The following is an 18,498-nucleotide window of genomic DNA, read 5'->3' on the forward strand; positions in this document are numbered from 1 at the left end:
GTAGAGTAATAGATATTCATATGAATGATAACATAAATAGAAAATATTTGTATCACATAGTCTTCCTAGATTACAGAGATACAGAGATTTTTCAACTGCATTTTTTTTATTTATTGCTCAGAATAACTTTGTAATGTATACTAAACAACTACTCTTAGAATTTGTGGGTAAGCAAACACAGATGACTATGGGCATATAAAACCACAATTCTGGTGTGCTAACTTTTGTTATGTTTCTATCTGGTATTTACTTTTTCTCATTCATGGAAATTTTAGTTGGACAATAGTTTTGTTTTTCCCATCTCATTTGGTGTCAAGTGAGGTCACTTACGGCCCTAATCTCCTTGCACACTGCTTAGTTGGGAGAGTAATACAGGGTCTCCCTGGCTTCAGTGAGCAGCCCTAGGCTGGGAATGACAGGGCAATGGCTCTTGCTCTGTACTGAAGAACGTAGCAGTTGCCTCCTAACCAAGAGAGGAAACTTAGCTTGAAGGAGTGAGGGGGGAGAGTCCTGTTCACTTCACAGGGCCCTTTACTGAGCTGTTTCTATGGCTGCTGCTCACTTACATCTGCTCACACAGTCTGTTTGCTTACAGTGGTAGAGCTGGTTCTGTGAAAACTGTACTGATTGCACAGTTAATTAATGGGGATCCTGACACCAGATCTGACTTCTAATTGTGGCTTCTTTTGACTCTGCCATGCTGCCTCTGAAATTAATGTCTTTGTTTAGGACTCAAGCATGTAAACCCTCTCTAGATCTCTTTGCTCTGTCTTTTGCCTCCTTTCAAAGTCTATTTAACAACTTTTAGAAAGGCAAATCCATCATATAGAATTCATTCATTCTGAGCCAGTATGCACTCATTTGGAAAGGATATTCCAATACACTAGCAATCACAATATGGGTCATAGATAAGCTAATTTCAGAACTTTTGTGTTAATTAAAATTACTTTTATTTCAGGACAAAGAATTGCTGGATCATTTTAAACCATAGAAACATAATACAGCACTCATCACTCTCTGCTATGTAGGCGAGATGGGAAAATCAAATTCAATTATAAATCAATTCTCTGAAACTGAGCGGACATTTAACCTAAGAAACAGTATTAATTATAATATTTTGCTTCATAGACTATCAAAGAAAAGCATCTTTAATCAAAAATGTCACTAAATACCAGAGCAAATTATTGTTAAAATATTAACAATGAAAAATGAAAAGTATTAAAATTGAATGGAATGAATTGTTCTTAAATAAAATTTTATGGCCGATGATGGGAAGGTAAATGGAAGCGTGTTTCTAAAGGCTTTAGAGACCCTGTCAAAGGTCAATAGTTACCAATGATTTGGGTTTAATATGGCCATGTCTATGAAACCATAGCTTGCAAAAGCCAGAGGGACTAGAATGCCCACTATGAGTTAATGTCTTCTAGACATGACAGGGAACCTGCTCCTAGGAAATCTCAATATGGTTGCTTAAACAGGACCTGCATAATGAGAAAATCAACTGATATCTCAACATGGATGAGGGATATTTCCCAAGGCCCTCCTCCTAGATAAAAAACTATAGGCCATCAGTGGATGACAAGAGAGGGAACATCAATTTTCTTCAGGGAAAGTAACACTAAACTGATTAAGTAGGTTCTATATAAATGTATATAACACACAAACACATACATACATACATATACCTATGTAATATTAAAGATGAGGTCATGAATTAGAGAGGAAGTAGGGGGACACTGAAGGATTGGATGGAGAGAGGAAAGGATAGAAATGATGTATATATGGTATTCATTATAAAATTCTCCAAAATATTTTTAATAAGAAATGAGTGAACAAGTAAAAAAAACACATGAAAAATAATATAAGGGGAGAAAAGGTGAGCCATAGGAAATGCCGGTGGACAGAGAAGCCAGAGCTAGGCCATCACACACACACACAGAGAGAGAGAGAGAGAGAGAGAGAGAGAGAGAGAGAGGCTGAGAGTCAGACAAGCTCATGGCAGAGACCCTGGAGGTCCTCCCGTGTGGACTTCGGATGATATCTCCTCAGATATAGTTTGATTTTAATAGCAACTCCCTGGGTTGACACTGCATAGTGTGAAAATAGACAAGCTGAGGACTGCAGGATGTCAGCTAGAATGCCTAATGTCTCCTGCACAGAAAGGAAGACACCTTGTCAAGATATGTTTATCAGGTATGCTTTGTTACTGTGACCAAAACACCTAAAAGAAACAGCTTGGATATAGAAAGATAAATCTTAAATGGTTTCAGAGAGCTTCCTCTGCGGCTGCTTGTAAGCATGTGTTTGTACTGAACATCATGGCAGTGGGGGCATGTAATAAATGCTCCTGGCATACAGGAAGTGTGTGTGTAGGGGGGGAGAACAGGAAGGGGTCAAGATCTATGCCATCAAGGACCAGACTCCAGGTATCCACCTCCTCCATCTGTATTCTACCTCCTGAGGTTTCCAGACTCTCCCCCAAAAGCACCATAAACTGAAGAGCAACCCTCCAATACATTCTTTATGCCTGGGGGTCGGGGGCAGACATTCACTTTATGATTAAAATTTATTTAGACACGTGTAGTTGGGTTAGGGAGGCTTAAATGGACTTGAGATAGAAAAGAAACAGTTTCCAGTACTCTGGGCTTATACTCAACACGGCAACATTCATACCCAAGTCCTTATTTCTAATGGGAGCCACTGTGAGTGGCAGCGCTGGGCAGAGGCCAAGCCTACCTTGGATGGGGCTATGTGGGCTGCCCAGTTCCTTTGTGCTTTAGTGGTTTTGCTTGGCTTGGCCTTTTACAATTTGGTGGCTCAGGAAGTAAAAATGAGGGACTCAGCAGATTTTCATTTTTTTTTCTTCAAATATTCCTTTAATGTTAGTATTTCTGGGACAAAGATTCTTGGGGTTCTAATTAATTGTTCTTGATGTTGCTTTCAAAGCATCCTCTTGCATTTGTGACTCTGCCCACGGCTTTTGCTTTTATTCATACACGCTGGTAACTACCCGTGACACAGAAAAGGTCCTGTGTGTCTCTGTGACCAGGTAGACGAGGCTGAATTCAGTGGCAACTTCGGAGAGAGGCAGCTTTAAGAAATGTCAACTGGCAAACAAAGGAAGCTGGGAAACTAGCTGGTAGGACTGCCAGGCTCTGCCTGCTTCCCACTTCCATCCCTGAGGTCTGCCTTAAAACTCTTTTGTTACTGCACAATGTATTTTCAACTGCATTTGAAGTAATTAACTTTGGGAACAGGATTCTGTTGTCACATTTAATTATCAGATAGCTGCTTTCCTTGGGGATATCTGACAGTTGCCCAAAGCGTTGGTCTTAATCTAAAACCACAGCGAGACCTCAGACACACTGAAAGCTGCCAGAGTGGCATTTATTAAATATAAATGTCTACATGTCTAAAGAGGAGCTGGACAAAGCGTGCTGGGCTTCTTGAGAAGCCCCTTGGCATAAAAGGAAGTCACACCTGCATTCAGCTGAGATAACTTCCAGGTCACGTGGGTGTGAAAAGAGTTAGCGACCTAAGCAGGCCTTAAAGCCCGGAATCTTCATGGAGAAGGTAAAGGGTTGTGATCCTGAGTTCTAGGACCCCATCTGCCAAGAGCTAAATTGGAGAGTTTCTGTCAGTCTGCTCACTGGAAAGCAACCAGTGGGAGGAACATGCTAAGTGGCACTGATTTGAAATGAGGAAGTTCATTTCCATGCATCTTAGGAACCTTCAGTGAATCAGCGAAATATATGCACTGAGAAAAAAAATATCTGCTACCCTCTGGGCAGTATCTCGTAATAAGCTTGCAGTGGGAAAGCCATTAACAGTATTAGATATTAGGTGCCTAATGAATTGTGCCCATTATTTGAGATCTTCTGTGATAACAATTCCTTAAAAGCTACAAAGTGCCTGCATCTTTTTGTCAAAGAGGGAAGAGTCTATTAAAGACATCAGGAATTACCTCCGTGAGGAACCATGGTTAAAGGAACGAGGCAAGAGCTGGTACTTACTATGTGAGGACTATGGCCACTGCATCGTTCAGTACACTCTCCCCAAACAGCAGTGTGTACAGGTCGGGGTCCACGTGTAGTTCATGGAAAATGGCCAACACTGTCACTAGGAAGACACACATAAAGGTGACAAGTTGGTTAGGGCACAGCCATGAGATTGCCTTTGGTGTGATTTTCTCAAAAATACCCTCCATACCAACATGAAATCTTCATTTCCAAAAAAAAAAAAAAAAAAATAGATTGTCATTGCTCTGCCCCCAGGGCAGAAGTCTTATCCATACCACACTTACCTTCCAGTGATGCCTCTCTGCACACCTGGCCCACTCTTTGCTTCCCCCCTCAAGTCACACTGAATTTGCTGCAACTTTCTAAACATACTGAACTTTTTAAAACTATTTTTTTTTTTTTGCATTTGACTCCTCCTAAAAGGGCAGAAATGCCTTTGGCATTGACTTCCACCATTCAGTCATTCCTTATATGTCTCTCCCAATTCTCTCTCTCTCTCTCTCTCTCTCTCTCTCTCTCTCTCTCTCTCTCTCTCTCTCTCTCTCACACACACACACACACACACACACGTGGGAAAGGAGGATACACACACTTATGGGGGGCCATACACATAAACTCTTGCTTCCAAATATCCTTTTATTCATTCTTTAAGGGTCTTGAAAGCAACTCCACCTCAATCCCTGATCCCCTCAGCTTTGAGTGGGTTCATTCCTTTAAGATCCTAGCATTTGGATCAAATCATAGACTCATAGAAAGGACTGGGATCCTTGGTAGTAGGGTCCAACTTGCAACCCTTGTATTTATTTAGCCAATCTGGCCCGCATGCAGCAATTATCTGATGCACGCATGAAGGAACGGAGAAATGAGTATTGTTACCATGGTCTACTACTGTGAAGGGAGAGGCAACCCGGTCCTGGCTCTCATTTGCTCCTAGAAGCATATTCAGCCATAAAAATAAACGTGGTGTTCTCCAGAGCTGAACTTGCTCAGTTACTACATGCTGTTTAGATCTGAGCCCTTTGTAAATCAATCAGGGCAGCAGACACCGCTCACTGATTATTTGTGCTTCTCAAAAGTACCTGGTGTCTCAATATTCAAAACAGTTATGCAAAGTGTGAGCAGTACTCATTAGGAAAATGACCCACTGAACTGATTGCCAAGAGGGAAAAAGAGTGGTACAAAATGATACTGATGGTAAAGTTTTTTTTTTTCAGGCAGAATGGGTATTTTCAGTTCTTTTCTTTCCTCTCCTATTTCATGAAGTGTGAGGCCAATCCATGTACGGCAAATAGAGTGCTTGGGGGGCAGGGCAGGGCAGGGCAGTGAGTTAAGTGTGCAGGTTTTGCAAGTCATCAAGAAATTTGGAAGTTGTCCTGTCTGCCATAGTAGGAAACAACTGAAGGTCTTTACTAAGAGGGTTGACACATTCTGGTTTGCACTTGAATATGAAGCTCAGATATCAATGCAGAGGCAAAATAGAGACATGGCTCCAGGCATCCCCAGCAATTCCAGTAAAAGATCCAAGACAGAGAGAGGTATGAAATCAGGTTCTAAGTTCTTACACACACACACACACACACACACACACACACACACTGCTAGTCCTGCACATCAGTGCAGGCACAGCTAGGCCAGTGACCACAGTTCTTATACACAACTTATTGGTTCTCATATCCCCATCCCGCAGGACTCTGCTGCAATCTAGCATGCTGTTAGCGAGTGGATAAGCAAGAGAGAGTGTTGTAAGGACAGAGTAGTTTAAAATAAAGTATTACATACTTGAAAATTGCTGGAGAGTATATTTTAAACTTTTTTTTTTTATTCCAGAGAGCAAAACGATTGATTGATCAGCATGTGAAGGGATGCACATGCGCACTGGCACAATCAGCCTTCCTGCCATTCATGGGCATCAACCATACCACACACCATAAACACAGATGAGTTTTATCTGTTAATTAAACCATTTTGTCTTTTCTTTAATGCTTTAATGTTGTTGTTTAAAGAAACTACCATAAGAATATAACAACAAAACAAATGAAGACAGAAAGAGAGACGGGGGTCCTGGGTTAGAATGGCGATGCGTCCTTTTAAAAACCAAGGATAGAATCAATTTCACTATTCCAGCTGAGAGGGCCCTATTAATCACACCAAACAAATAACAGGTCTCCCTTCAGTTCCTGAGTCGCTTTGAACATGTGCTCTAACCAGCAGCCTCTGCAGTTGGAGATGGGAAAGGCAGCATGTGTCTCTCTTTGCGATTGCTTTCTCCATCTTAGGTTGAGCCAAGAGCCTGCACCTCACCAAAGCGATGAGGTTTCTACTGAGGCTTTTGTTAACACCATTCTCCTTTTCCTGGGATCTTGTGGAATAAAATACGAGTTATTCCTTAGCAGAAAATTCTTGCACTGCTGCTCATATGCCGACTTCGGCTTCTGGCTGCATTTGTTCCTGAGCTCTGAAGATAGCATGTGACCCATCTCTACTCTTGGGGAGGTTTCCCAGGTTCATATGTGGCAAAGGGCTTGGTTTCCTATCCCCAAGTTCCTGCTCATTGGTATCCACTCTGTTCTATGAGACTGATTCTGCACTTTCCCAAAGAGAGCACAAGGTTATTTTGAGGAAAGTCTTTTAACTATATATCCACAAAACTGATCTGGCATCCACAATATTCCTTCTGAACAAGGAACTGAGCTCTGCTTCATAAACGATATCCCACACAAAAGGGAAAGCTATTACTTGGCACATTCCTATCTACCCCGTGAAGAACTGGAACAGCTGCAGAATAAAGTCAGCCAGTGTGTCCTAGAGGGGGGAATGTTTTGTCAGGACAGCAAATGAGTTGAATAGGTGAGTCAGGAAATTAGCCACCCACTCTGCTAGTGAGCTGGGAACTTCTAAAAGAACTCATTTAGTTGGTTCACAGACAGTGCTCAGTTTCACAGAGTGTCCTACATGCTCAGCTGCGCTGTCCCACTAGAGACTTTTTGAAACAGTCCCAGTGTAACTCACAGCAGCTCTTCTCAGATCTTGCTGAGTTAGGGAGACCAGTCCTAACCCAAGGCTAGGTTAAAACTCAGAACTTATTTAAGATGAGTCTTTGTGACATCAAGAGAACATTCTAGATAGCACATGTAAGACTGAATAGGAAGGAGAGAGGGAACAACCAGATTTCCCGAATTCACAGTCTTATTAAAGGATCTGGTCATTTTGGCCTGTATCACTCTGCTGGTCCTCTTCCTCCTCATGGCCGCCACAACAGAGTCACTCATTCTTCTCTTACACTTCCTAAGGCCAGATTTTTATTTCTTTATTTTTAATTTTATGTATCTGAATGTTTTGCCTACAAGTATGTACATATACCACATGAGTGCCTGGTTCCTGGGGGGCCAGAGGAAAGTGTCAGATCTCCAGGACTAGAGTTATAGATGGTTGTGACCCACCATGTATGTGCTAGGAATTAAAATCCAGGTCTTCTGCAAGAACAACAAATGATCTTAGCTGCTGAGTCATCTCTGCAGCCCTAAGAGCTCATCTTTTAGCGACAGAAAAATTAACTTTGCTTCTCAAGTTGGTAATAGAGGATAGAAGCGCCTATGACCTTATTTCCATTCAGTACAGGCAAGTACTTTCTTTCATCTAGGGCACTGGAAGAGAGTGACAACTTCCACTGACACATGCCACTGAACCATGGGAAAGTTTTGGGAAAGTTGTTTGAGCAGCCAATAGTGTAGGACTGCCATAGGATGAGTGGCAAGACAGTGGTGCCACTATATCTCTGAGAAGTTGGTGAGGTGGGATAGAGATCAAGACCACATCTTCAGAAGGCAGGGCTGAGTAGGATTTTCTACTAGTTATCCAGTGTTATAGATTGAGTAGAATAAGCCAGAGGATAGAGAAGTAGAAGACAGAGGACAGAATAAAAGGAACCACCAGAACAGGGTCTGTTGGCAGAAGCTGTTAGTTCGTTTCCAGCTGCCCTGACCGGAAATAATCACACAGAAACTACATTATTTGCAATACTGTTTGGCCAATCGTATTGCTAGCTAGCTCGCTCTTATATCTTTGGTTAACTCATTTCTATTATTTCATATTTTACCGTGAGGCTCGTGGCCTCCAGGCAAGGTTCCAGCTGACAGCTCACATCTTTCCCCTTTGGTGGCTACATGGCGCTGTCTGGAGACTCCACCATCTTTCTCCCAGCATTCAGTTTAGTTTTTCCCCACCTAACTCTATTCTTTTGCCCTATCATAGGCCAAGGCAGTTTCTTTATTCATTAACCAATGAAAGCGACACATAGACAGAAGGACCTCCCACACCAAGGGTCAGTCTGAAAAAGACGGAAGATAACTAATGGTAGAGGGAAGTTATATGTTTCTTAGTAACACAAGATCAATGCATGAATTGGGCCCTGGAGACTGGAAATGCTTGGATATCTCCAGAAGGATGAACTCAAGGTTCACGACAAACTATCAGAATCAAATCAATTTTCAATCGAAAAGAAATCCAAACACTGAAATACTAAAGTATTTTTATTAATCTCATCATCATACTGGATCTCCAACTAGAACTCAACCAGAAAAATAAGAAAACATTCTTAGGTTAAAAAAAATATACATAATGAGTATTTAAGCCATCAGAATGCCAATGTGCTAATGGCTAAATGATGCTTTGTGTATTTTTAACTGCCTATCTGCACTTTCTGGAAGCTCTCTCAGTGACTCTGAAGTCTTTGGAGTGATTTAGTGACAGTTTGTGCCTTAGAACCTTTGTGAGTAGCTCTCTGGCCCATATTGTTTTACAGGGAATTTAAATTTCAAATGGTATTTCAATGTGCCAGTACTCAGCAACCAACCTAGCACAAGATCTGCCCAGGTCGAGAGACAACAAGACACAATAGTTTCCTCCCTTGTCATTCCAGGTCATTATTCAGCCTTGTCAAACGCTTGCTCTCCTTGGAGTACTCGCTGTTGCTTTCTGTGCAAATCCATATGCATGACACTTGTCCATGACACATGGAGAATCAGAAGTGTCTAAGGCTCCCGCAGCTGAAGCCTTGCTCGTCCTGACAGGTGTTATGCATCTATATATAAATGAGGGAGCGTTCTTCTCTTTTTGTAAGTGAACACCGTGAACTTATTTTTTCCCACAAATGGCAAGCATTTATAGGGGAGTTTCTAAAACGGTTATTGCTTTGTGGGAATAGTCTGGAATATTGGAATTACTTTGAGTCTAGATCCTCCCTTTCCATGCGCTTGACTATAAAATCAATTCATGGATGGGTTTTGCCAGTGGGGCTCCGTCAGTCATAATAACAGAACTATAGGACAGAAATCCTACCCTTTTGAACTAGGTCAAAGAATGATGCCATGTCTGGAAAACCCATCAGTGGATGCTGCTTTGTTGGGGTCATTCTAAATTGCACATTCCACAGAGCATCACAAATTACTTATCCCTAAAACATGGCAATTTTATTTGACCTTCACGGTGATACATGCTTTAGGTATTGAGTTAGTGGTAATAAAGATGTTAAACGGTAGCACCCTGGTGCAGCACTTCCAGCCAGGTCTCCTTAGAAACAAGCTCTAATGGCCAGGGTGATGGCTTCAAAGGAGAGCTCAGGTATCCTTGGAGTCTCTTGAATTACAGCCAGGAAGATCTTCAAGGTCAGAACTATCTTCACAATAACAGTGAAGTATCACTTGCATTTTTTAATTCTTACTCTTTGTTCATATGCAGTACAGTTTTCAAAAGGCCATATGATAGTACTAATGCAGCATATTGCATTCAGGGGCAGATGCAAGGATTCTCTGTCTTTTATTGCTCATCTCTCACACTGAAGAACTTTGCAAAAATATAAAGCAAAGCTGTCTTTCTTCAACATATTTTTTGTTTCTCTTGGAAAAGAAATGTATCTTTCATAAGATATGTTATTTACAGTCATATGTAAATTATTTATACTTTAATCAACAGAATGACATTTTGAGATTTGTATTAATTTCTAATGGGATAAATGATAATGGGTACATCAATAGAAACTCTTTGAGGTCCTTCTTAATTTTAATGAGCTGTGAAAGACCATGTTATAAAATGTCTGAGAATGACTGTCCTAAGACAGGTGAGCATATAATGCCTATTTCCTAGACACTACAACACCAGGTGAGGAAATAGAGCCTCTTTAGTTTCTGGAAGCTCAGTTCGCATGTTGTATCCACACCCAGAAAGGCTCCCTGTGTCACAACATCTTTTGCCGTGCAGCAACCACTGACTCTGAGATTTACAGAAAGTCTCCAGTGAGGAGATGGTCGTCTTTTTACATTAACCCCGGCAGCCTGTTTTTAAAGTAACAATTTCATCACTGGTATCTGTATTTGCTTAAGCCATTCTTTCGAAAGGAAAATATTGGGGAGTTGTTTCTTTAATGGAAGGGTGTGCTGAGAAGGCACAGACAATCATAATCCTGTCCTTGAATTCATGGCTACATGGTGTTTGAAAATAATTGATTTCACCTTTTGCTCAAAACCCACAAGTACAACCCCTACTGGTCTCTGGGAGTAGAAAACAGTAACCAGAAGGTCACGAGCTTTGGAAATGAGAAAATCAAATGCTAACATATAAATGCTGCAAAGAGATTTATTTAATAATCAACCCAGGCAGTGACTAGTTCCTAGGTCTTCTTTCTGGGAGCGTATGGATTGAAATCTGCTTGGCACTTCAGCTAGTGCCTTGAAATCTCTCCCAAAGGTATCTACAGCAAGAATATTCTAAATTTAACGTTAGCAGAGAACATAAACATTTAACAAAGACCCAATTTTCTCACCAATGGGGTTTAATGAGCCATGTTGGAATTTAATGGGGATCTGTGCAGAATGCCCACTATCCAAGTGAAGACGACTCACCCTGCCTCACAAGCGTTCTCCAACTAGAATGAGGCTTAAGCACTTTGCCATCGTAACACTGAAAATGGCAGGCAAATGTTTACCTACAAATCATACAATACATTCAGAGCAAAGCCCAGTGGCTGAAAAGAGCAGCCAAGGCTGGTGATGGGTCCTTTAGAAAAGCTCATCACCTGGAAGTAAACACAATTCTGTGGTTCATTACCTAGACCAGTTGTAAGGGATGCGAGAAGTCAAAAGACAGTTGTGTTAGTCACGATCGTGGCTGACACAGAATAGGAGTGTCTCGCAAATTTTCTTACTATAAAAAGATACAAAACAGTTATCATGTACCATAATTTGCCAACCTCTAGATAAAGACCCAGAGGAATGTTACGTAATAGTTCCAAAATAGAGAAAGTATCCAAGGACAAACAAGTATAACACTGGCGTGTGAGAGAGAACAGGTAAAGCAGACTTGAATGGTGGGGTCATCAGGGACTAAGGACATTCCTCAGTGGTAGAGAGCTTGCCTAGCCTGTATGCGGCCCTGAAATTGAACCCCAACATTGCAAAGGGCAGGGTGATGTCATGTAGTCATCCTGAACAAGAATCTGAACAAGAATCTGAACAGTGCTCCCTTCCCAAATCTGTCAGCGAACTAAATCCCACCTGGAATGTGTGAATATATGTTAGTACGTGGCTACAAGGGCTCTGAAATGTATATAAGGCAGATGACCTTTAAAAGACATATCATCTTAGACCATCCAAAGCAATGGTCAGTCTTAGTTACATGAGTCCTTAAAGGTGAAGCATTGTGTCCTTTACTCAAACGTGTGCTGCTTACATACTTTTGGGTGTGGGACCATCACTGAAGCATGGTCAGTCTACCAGAGACTACTCCCTTAAAAAAACTTTTCTTTTTCCCTCAGAAGCCATCATTGTTTACAGTTATCCAGTCAGGGGTAGAGGCTGGTGAACCCCTCCTGTCACTGTGCTAGAATGTTGATGGCTGTAGATGCTGGTGAACCCCTCCTTTCAGTATACTAGAATGTTGATAGGTTGTTGTTTATCTAGGTCCTGTGCAGGCAACCACAGCTTCTGTGAGTTCCTGAGTGCAGCAGTCCTGTCTTGCCCAGAAAACATTGCTGGCTTCCACTTCGTTCTGACCACTGGCTCTTACAATCTTTCCGATTCCCTCTTCTGCAATTGTCCCTGAGCCTCGAGACTCGGACTGGAGAGTATGCTATATATGATCCTCTTGTGGCTGAGCATTCCACTGACATTTGGTCTGTGCACTTTGACTAGTTGTGCGTTGCTATAGTAACCACTACCCTCATCAAAGAAATTCCTTTGAGGAGGCCTGAAAGATGTGGCAATCAGTGTGGAGAGATACCAACATAGAGGGACGTTTGATACTGTGTCTCTTTAGCAGAATAATAGTAGTTTCACCCCTGGGGACAAAAACTCCCCAGCTATGAGTTCTTTGCCAGCTTTATAGTACCATATATGTGCTTTCTCCTGTGGAACAGGTTTCAAATCTAATCATGAAGATGCTGGTTACCCCCATAACGTTCATGCCACTATTATACCCATGGGCTTATCTTGCTATGGCAGTCATTTATTGCAGCTCATAGGATGTATAAATGGGTTATACTATCGATGACCTGTCTTCCTACAATAGCCTGCATGGCACTTTCCAGTAATGAATTAATAAATTTTTAAAAAGAACTTGTTCCACAGATATAGTTTTGAAATTCATGATACAGAAAAGAATCTTAGGAGAGGTGAGACAAGAGAAAGCAGATACTTCGGAAGACATAGATCTAAATGATGAAGACACGCTGTTTTTACAGTGTATGCACCAGGAGAGAGAGAGAGAGAGAGAGAGAGAGAGAGAGAGAGAGAGAGAGAGAGGTGTCTTGGACAGCCATGGGTGACTCTGTTAGTGAGCAATGGGGCCTCAGCTCTGACGTTGCAATATCTGTATTCTACCAGGAACTCAGATGATCTTAGAGATTCTTCTTTAGACTGCTGAAAGGAATCCAACCCACTAAAACCTTGACTCTGACCTTATGATACTCAGAGCAAATAACTCAATCCAGCTGAGCCGGACTCTTAACCTTCAAAGGAGTGAGATAATAAATGTATGATGGCAAAATCTGCTGGCTATGTGGTCATTTATTACGTTGCTAGCACATTAACATGTCTGGGCCTCTGGACCATAGCAATTTGAACATGATGGGTGGGCTGGCACTATACTCTTTAGAACCCGAGCTCCTAAGTGAGGATATGCCCGGAATGACCCTATTCTCAGCTATTGCACAGCCTTTTCTGCCACGACAGCACCATTGACATAAAATAAACCACATACATAAAACTATATCTTAGATCATGCTTAACAAAAACAAGCTTGGGCCAAAGTAAAAGCCATGGGTTTCTGCCTACAGAGCTACGGCACTAACATTAAACACTGATGTAGTCATCTGTGAATATACCTCCTGGTGCCTTCATCACACGCCATATCACTCAGTCCCTCAGAATATGATCTTATACCTCATAATGTCACCTTATTCCCCAGGTCACACTGCCATATATAGTCACCATGAGGAATGGCTGCTGATAAGAGTGGAGTTCAGACCAGGATGCCAGGTCAACAGCCTGTGCAAGTGAGGTGTTGGGAGAATAAGTCCCAAATCACAAAGTAGCCCCCACAGAGGAGTAAACAATGACTATAGGAATTTTCTCTTTGGGGTATTTTGTTTCATTAATCTGAATTTTCTATAGTAAATGTCCAGCATTTTAGGCTCAGAATGGGCAGAAAGCCATTCATAAAATTGGCCAAGCTTAAAAACATAAAATGTGGTACCCAGAGTCCCTTTCTCACAGTCATAGATGCCATGTGTGAGGCCCTAGCCCTCCTGAGCACCTAGTCTTTGCTTCCAGATTGCTGACCCCTCCATGTGAGGCATAGACTCTGGTTTCCTCCTGTCTCTCCTTTGTCTGGGGAGACTAGCCTCCTGCGGTTTTCCTTCAAGTTCTCTGACCTCTTTTCTCTTTCCTTCTGAATCTCATTGCTTTAACACAAACACTGCCCAGGAAAGCGTCCTCAGTGTCCTTCTCACCACACATTCCCCATGGAACTCTGTCTTCAGCCTTCCCCTCTCTCCAGATATAGACTCAGGCCTTCAGCCACTTCTCAGGCGGTTCCACCTGCAGTGGGTCTGTGTGCCTGTCACTGGGAGAAGCTGTTTGATTAGTTCTTCCCTCCCTAGGAATCAGGATCCATAAATCTGCTTTTCTTGATTCTAAGGAAAACAGTGCTACCACCTAGATGCTTTTTGTTGTTTTAAGAATAGAAGGAGGAATGGATGGATAGATAGATAGATAGATAGATAGATAGATAGATAGATAGATAGATAGACAGATTTTATTTGCAATGGAAAAATCTATGGCCTTAGAGAGTACAATAATAGAAGTCAAGCCACACTTTGCCGTTCAGCAGTTTACAAGGTCAGGCAAGGAGACAGAACTCCATCCCGAAGATGTTATATTACATCAGATACTGCTGCAAGAATTAGCTTTGCTAGTCATAAAGTTTTAGCACCTTACAGTAATCTTTCTAGAAGGAAAATAATGCAAAAATAAGAAGTTTGGTTGCCAATGAATTTTCTTATGTGAACGGAACAACTAAGCACTGTTACCACTATTCCCTCCCCACCAAATAGCACACATGCACTAAACATGGTCTTCCAGGGAACCAAGTTAGTCACTGGGAGAGGAAAGATGGTTCAACAGCTAACATCACTTGTTGCTCCTGCAGAGGACTGGGTTTAGTTCTAGGTGATTCAACACACTCTTCTGGCCTCTTCAGATGCTGTACACATATGGCACACTTACATGCATGCAAGCAAAACACACATACACATCAAATAAAAATAAATACATTATTTTTATAAAAAAAAAGATAGTCATTGTTGATATTGTCTGTTCAGCTATGTGTTTGTCAATGCCTTGATGTTTCCTGGCAAGCAGCGAGCCTTAATTTTGTTGGTTGGTTGAATGAATGAACTTCTCAAGGTTAATTTTTAGGTAGGAACAGTTTCTGTGCTCTGTGTATTTAAAGGTGGTCCATCGCTTCTCTTTTCACTCACTGGCCTACAATAATTGTTTATAAACGCTATCACCATTTCTGTTCAAGAAACAACAAAGCGTTTGTTATCTAGATCATCCACATAAAAGAGAAATGTCTGAAGGATTCTTAACCCGAGGACTCAAGAATTTTCTTAGATCAAGGAAAATCCCAGCCCACTACTAGTGGGTGTTTGGCTGAAGGCTTCACCCCAGCCCCTGGCATCCTTACATCCTAAGAGTCTGAAATGTTCAAATGGACTCAAGCCCTCTCCCCTGGAGCTGCCTCAGTCCAGACTCTGCCACGGAGAAAGCTGGCCTAAAGGATGACCCCGCCCCTAAGATGCTCAAGACCACTCCCACAGGGTATTTAAACTGCCCTGCAGAGAACAAACGTGATTTTCTGGCCTTTCTTTCCCATCTCCTCTCTAGGTGGCTGGAAAGCCATCCGCCAGTGTTTGTATCCATTAAATCTGGGCTTTTTTCTAATTTGGTTTGATTATATCTGATTTGGATTATTGCATCAGCAGAGAGGTTTATCAGGGTGCAGACACTTTTCAGTGGGTACTCGGCTACCCTACACATCTTACCCTTAAGGTGGCACCCACCCTTGTGGATGTATAAACATTGACCTCACACATCCATGATCTTTTCTGCTTGCCTCATTTTTCCACAGTTTTGATCTTACTGCCTACTGTGCCCTAAAAAGATCCAGACAGTAAGGAAAAACTTCTGAATCCAGTTTGCTCCAATGTACACCATCCTCTCTAACTCATAAACGGAAGGTGTGGGCTGGACACCGACTTTCAAAGCATCCATCCAGCAGCTCTGCCTTTGAGCACTGCTGAGAATGAACTGCTTTCATTGAGCAGAGCCATTTCATTCCCAAGAGCAGCGAGCCAAAGAGGTCCATCAACCAGAGCTGTTTCCCAGCTGTCTGCAGAACTGTTGAATTGCTTCAAATGTTTTTGCAGTGTCTTCTTGAAACCCCATCGTCAGGACACCTGGAGTCTTGCTGCAGCTCTGTCCAGTATCCTGAAGCATAGCTGGTCATCCTTTATTACCACCTCCAAGTCTGTTCTGTGCACCTGATGCTCCCTGACTGGACTTCCAACTTCTCAAGCAAGACCTCTGCGTGAGACCCTGTTGTTTATTACTATGCTGGTGTAGAGGAAGGTGGTCAGGATCATGACTCTGGCGTCAAGCCAATCCGAGTTGGGATCCCAACTATGATGCAAATGCGCCAGTTATCCACCCAACTAAAGCTTCAGGTAAGTAAATGAAAGGAAACGCTCAATCCCCAGATGTCCTGGCAAATGGTTAAGAGGAATCATTTCCACAAAGAGTTTAGAGTACTAAAAGTGGACAAACATCGTGGCTACCATTACTATTATTGTTCATGCCACTGTTGAAACAAGTGATAATCTCTACTTATTTGTTTCCCTTCTGACGTAAGATGGCTTAAGGAGAGGAAGAGATATCAAGTAGAGAAAGGGTAAAACCTTGCTTTCTTACAACCTTGCGCATCCTGTGTGCACATTCACCTTCTCTTTCTGAATCTTAAGGTCCCCATTTGCAAAAGAGGAAGATGAATAAGATTGCCTTTTAAGGTCCTACCACGTCTCAAAATTTAGAACTCTCAGAATGCAACCTCTGAGCTGCAGATCATGGATGTGGATTCCTCACATCTCCCTAATTGCGCAGAAGGAGCCCTGCTGTGGGGCTGGATCAAGGGAGTGGTTTCCAGTAACAAGGCTTCAAATGCAGTGCAAGGAGAACTGTGCAAGTCATTGATGAGTTTAACCTTCTCCCCCAAAATGAGGGTAGGACTGCCTCGCCAGCCTTGATCCCAGAAGTGTGGGAACCCAGGGATCCTTTGCTAATGTTGAGAGGGTCACGACATTTGCGGCCCTGGAAGAGCATGAAAACCTCCTGCTCACCACAGGCCTGTCTCTTACAGATGAGGAATAGGGCTACTGGTTCCACTAGCTGGCCTGTCATCTTTCTCAAAAGAGCACGGTGCTGGCTTGTGGTGAGGGAGTCTTTAAAAAGCTCTAACAGAGCCTTAGTCAACAAGACTAGTTGTTGCAGGGCTCCCCTGTGTTTACAAAGCCCCCTTCCCCGCCCCCACTGCTGCTGCTTTGTCTTTTAAACTCTTCCCAACTGGTTGTAGCTACACTCCTCCACAGGCTTGGAGTGTGTGTGGGTAGGGGGTAGGGGAGACATGGGGGGATGGGAATACCTCTGTCTGTCTGCCTTACTCCTAGCTGCCTTGGAATCTCTCTCAGAATCTGTGGCCTAGTAGCTGCTCATTAAATGAGATCAATAATAAAATGAGAACTTGACTTTTGACTATTGAGTGTCATTTTCTCTCAAAGCTTGATTGGCAGACTACTGTCCTGACTTGAGAAATAGCAGTGGTGGCGGACCGATTACTGGAAGGGATCTGTCTTTAACGCTGCTGCTTATGAGCTTTAGAGACTTAAGGCATGAAGTATTTAGAACCTCTGCTTCTTGGAATGGATCCAATCACCTGGCCACAGTAGTGATCCAATCAGGTATACCAAATCTATCAAGTCATATATGTGTGTTCACAATTAAAGACCATTATCAGTAGACAGCATACTCTGTGTGTAGAAAGGGTGGAACTTTACTTTTGTGGTCTTCATCAGCTTTGGGGTGCTTCTGCTTACTGACTCAGGCAGGGATGCTGTTTCGAGATGGAGAGGAAAAACATTACTGATCTTCAGGTGGCTGAAAGTTGGCTGGAGCTGGTTAAGACGTTCTGCTCATAGAGATGTCAGTGCCCTGCAACAGCGCTGTCCAGAAACCTAAGGCTATACAAAGCCTGGGGCTCTCATCTAGTTCTCATTGGCTGCCTGTTAAATCTCAGACTATCTTCAAATTTCTTTGCACCTCAATTATTTGACTAAAAAGTGGCTCTTCTCTCCATGAGACAAGGATGTGAAATGAACAGAAACGCTGTGTGTGGAAGCTATTTGAGTTCTTTGAAAGAGATACACAATATAAATCCAAGCTGGTATTTTTATTTCTGAGTAAATTTGCTCGAGAATAGAATCTGGGTTTCTATGAGGGTGTTTTATAGACTAAGGTTTATATAGAGGCTTTTAAACTGATGCTATCACAGTGCGCTTAACATGGAATTGGATAGACTGAGAAAATGCATTCGAGTGCTGTTAAATAACACTGTGCAGGCTTACAGCAGATCACACAGGGAAAATGGCTGGTCTGCCAGCACTATCTCCAAGCCCGGTAGCTTCAGGGGGAAATGCTCTAGGCTAATATGTTCAGGCTTCCTCGGAGATGCAATATCTTCTTTGGAATTGAAGGAAAGCACATGAATATTTCCTCACGCGGGTCCCCTACCACAGTCCCAACCCAGTCTTCTCTTTCAGATATGACATACTGAAGTTAGAGTCAGACATGCTTCTACACAGTGACCACACAGATAA

The 18,498-nt window shown here is 42.3% G+C and overlaps 1 protein-coding gene across 1 annotated transcript in view; it reads right to left on the reverse strand.

Annotated features, from left to right (window-relative positions):
- Slc9a9 (solute carrier family 9 member A9) overlaps positions 1-18,498 on the reverse strand; it is a 548,379-nt gene that overhangs the window by 361,165 nt on the left and 168,716 nt on the right. The window contains exon 6 of the mRNA XM_050157298.1: positions 4,014-4,119. Coding sequence (XP_050013255.1) covers positions 4,014-4,119 — 106 coding nt within the window. The remainder of the gene's footprint in view (positions 1-4,013; positions 4,120-18,498) is intronic.

This window comes from Alexandromys fortis, unplaced genomic scaffold (assembly GCF_014885135.2).
Source record: "Alexandromys fortis isolate MF-2015 unplaced genomic scaffold, M_Fortis_MF-2015_v1.1 scaffold_85, whole genome shotgun sequence".
In the NCBI taxonomy this organism is placed as follows: domain Eukaryota; kingdom Metazoa; phylum Chordata; class Mammalia; order Rodentia; family Cricetidae; genus Alexandromys; species Alexandromys fortis.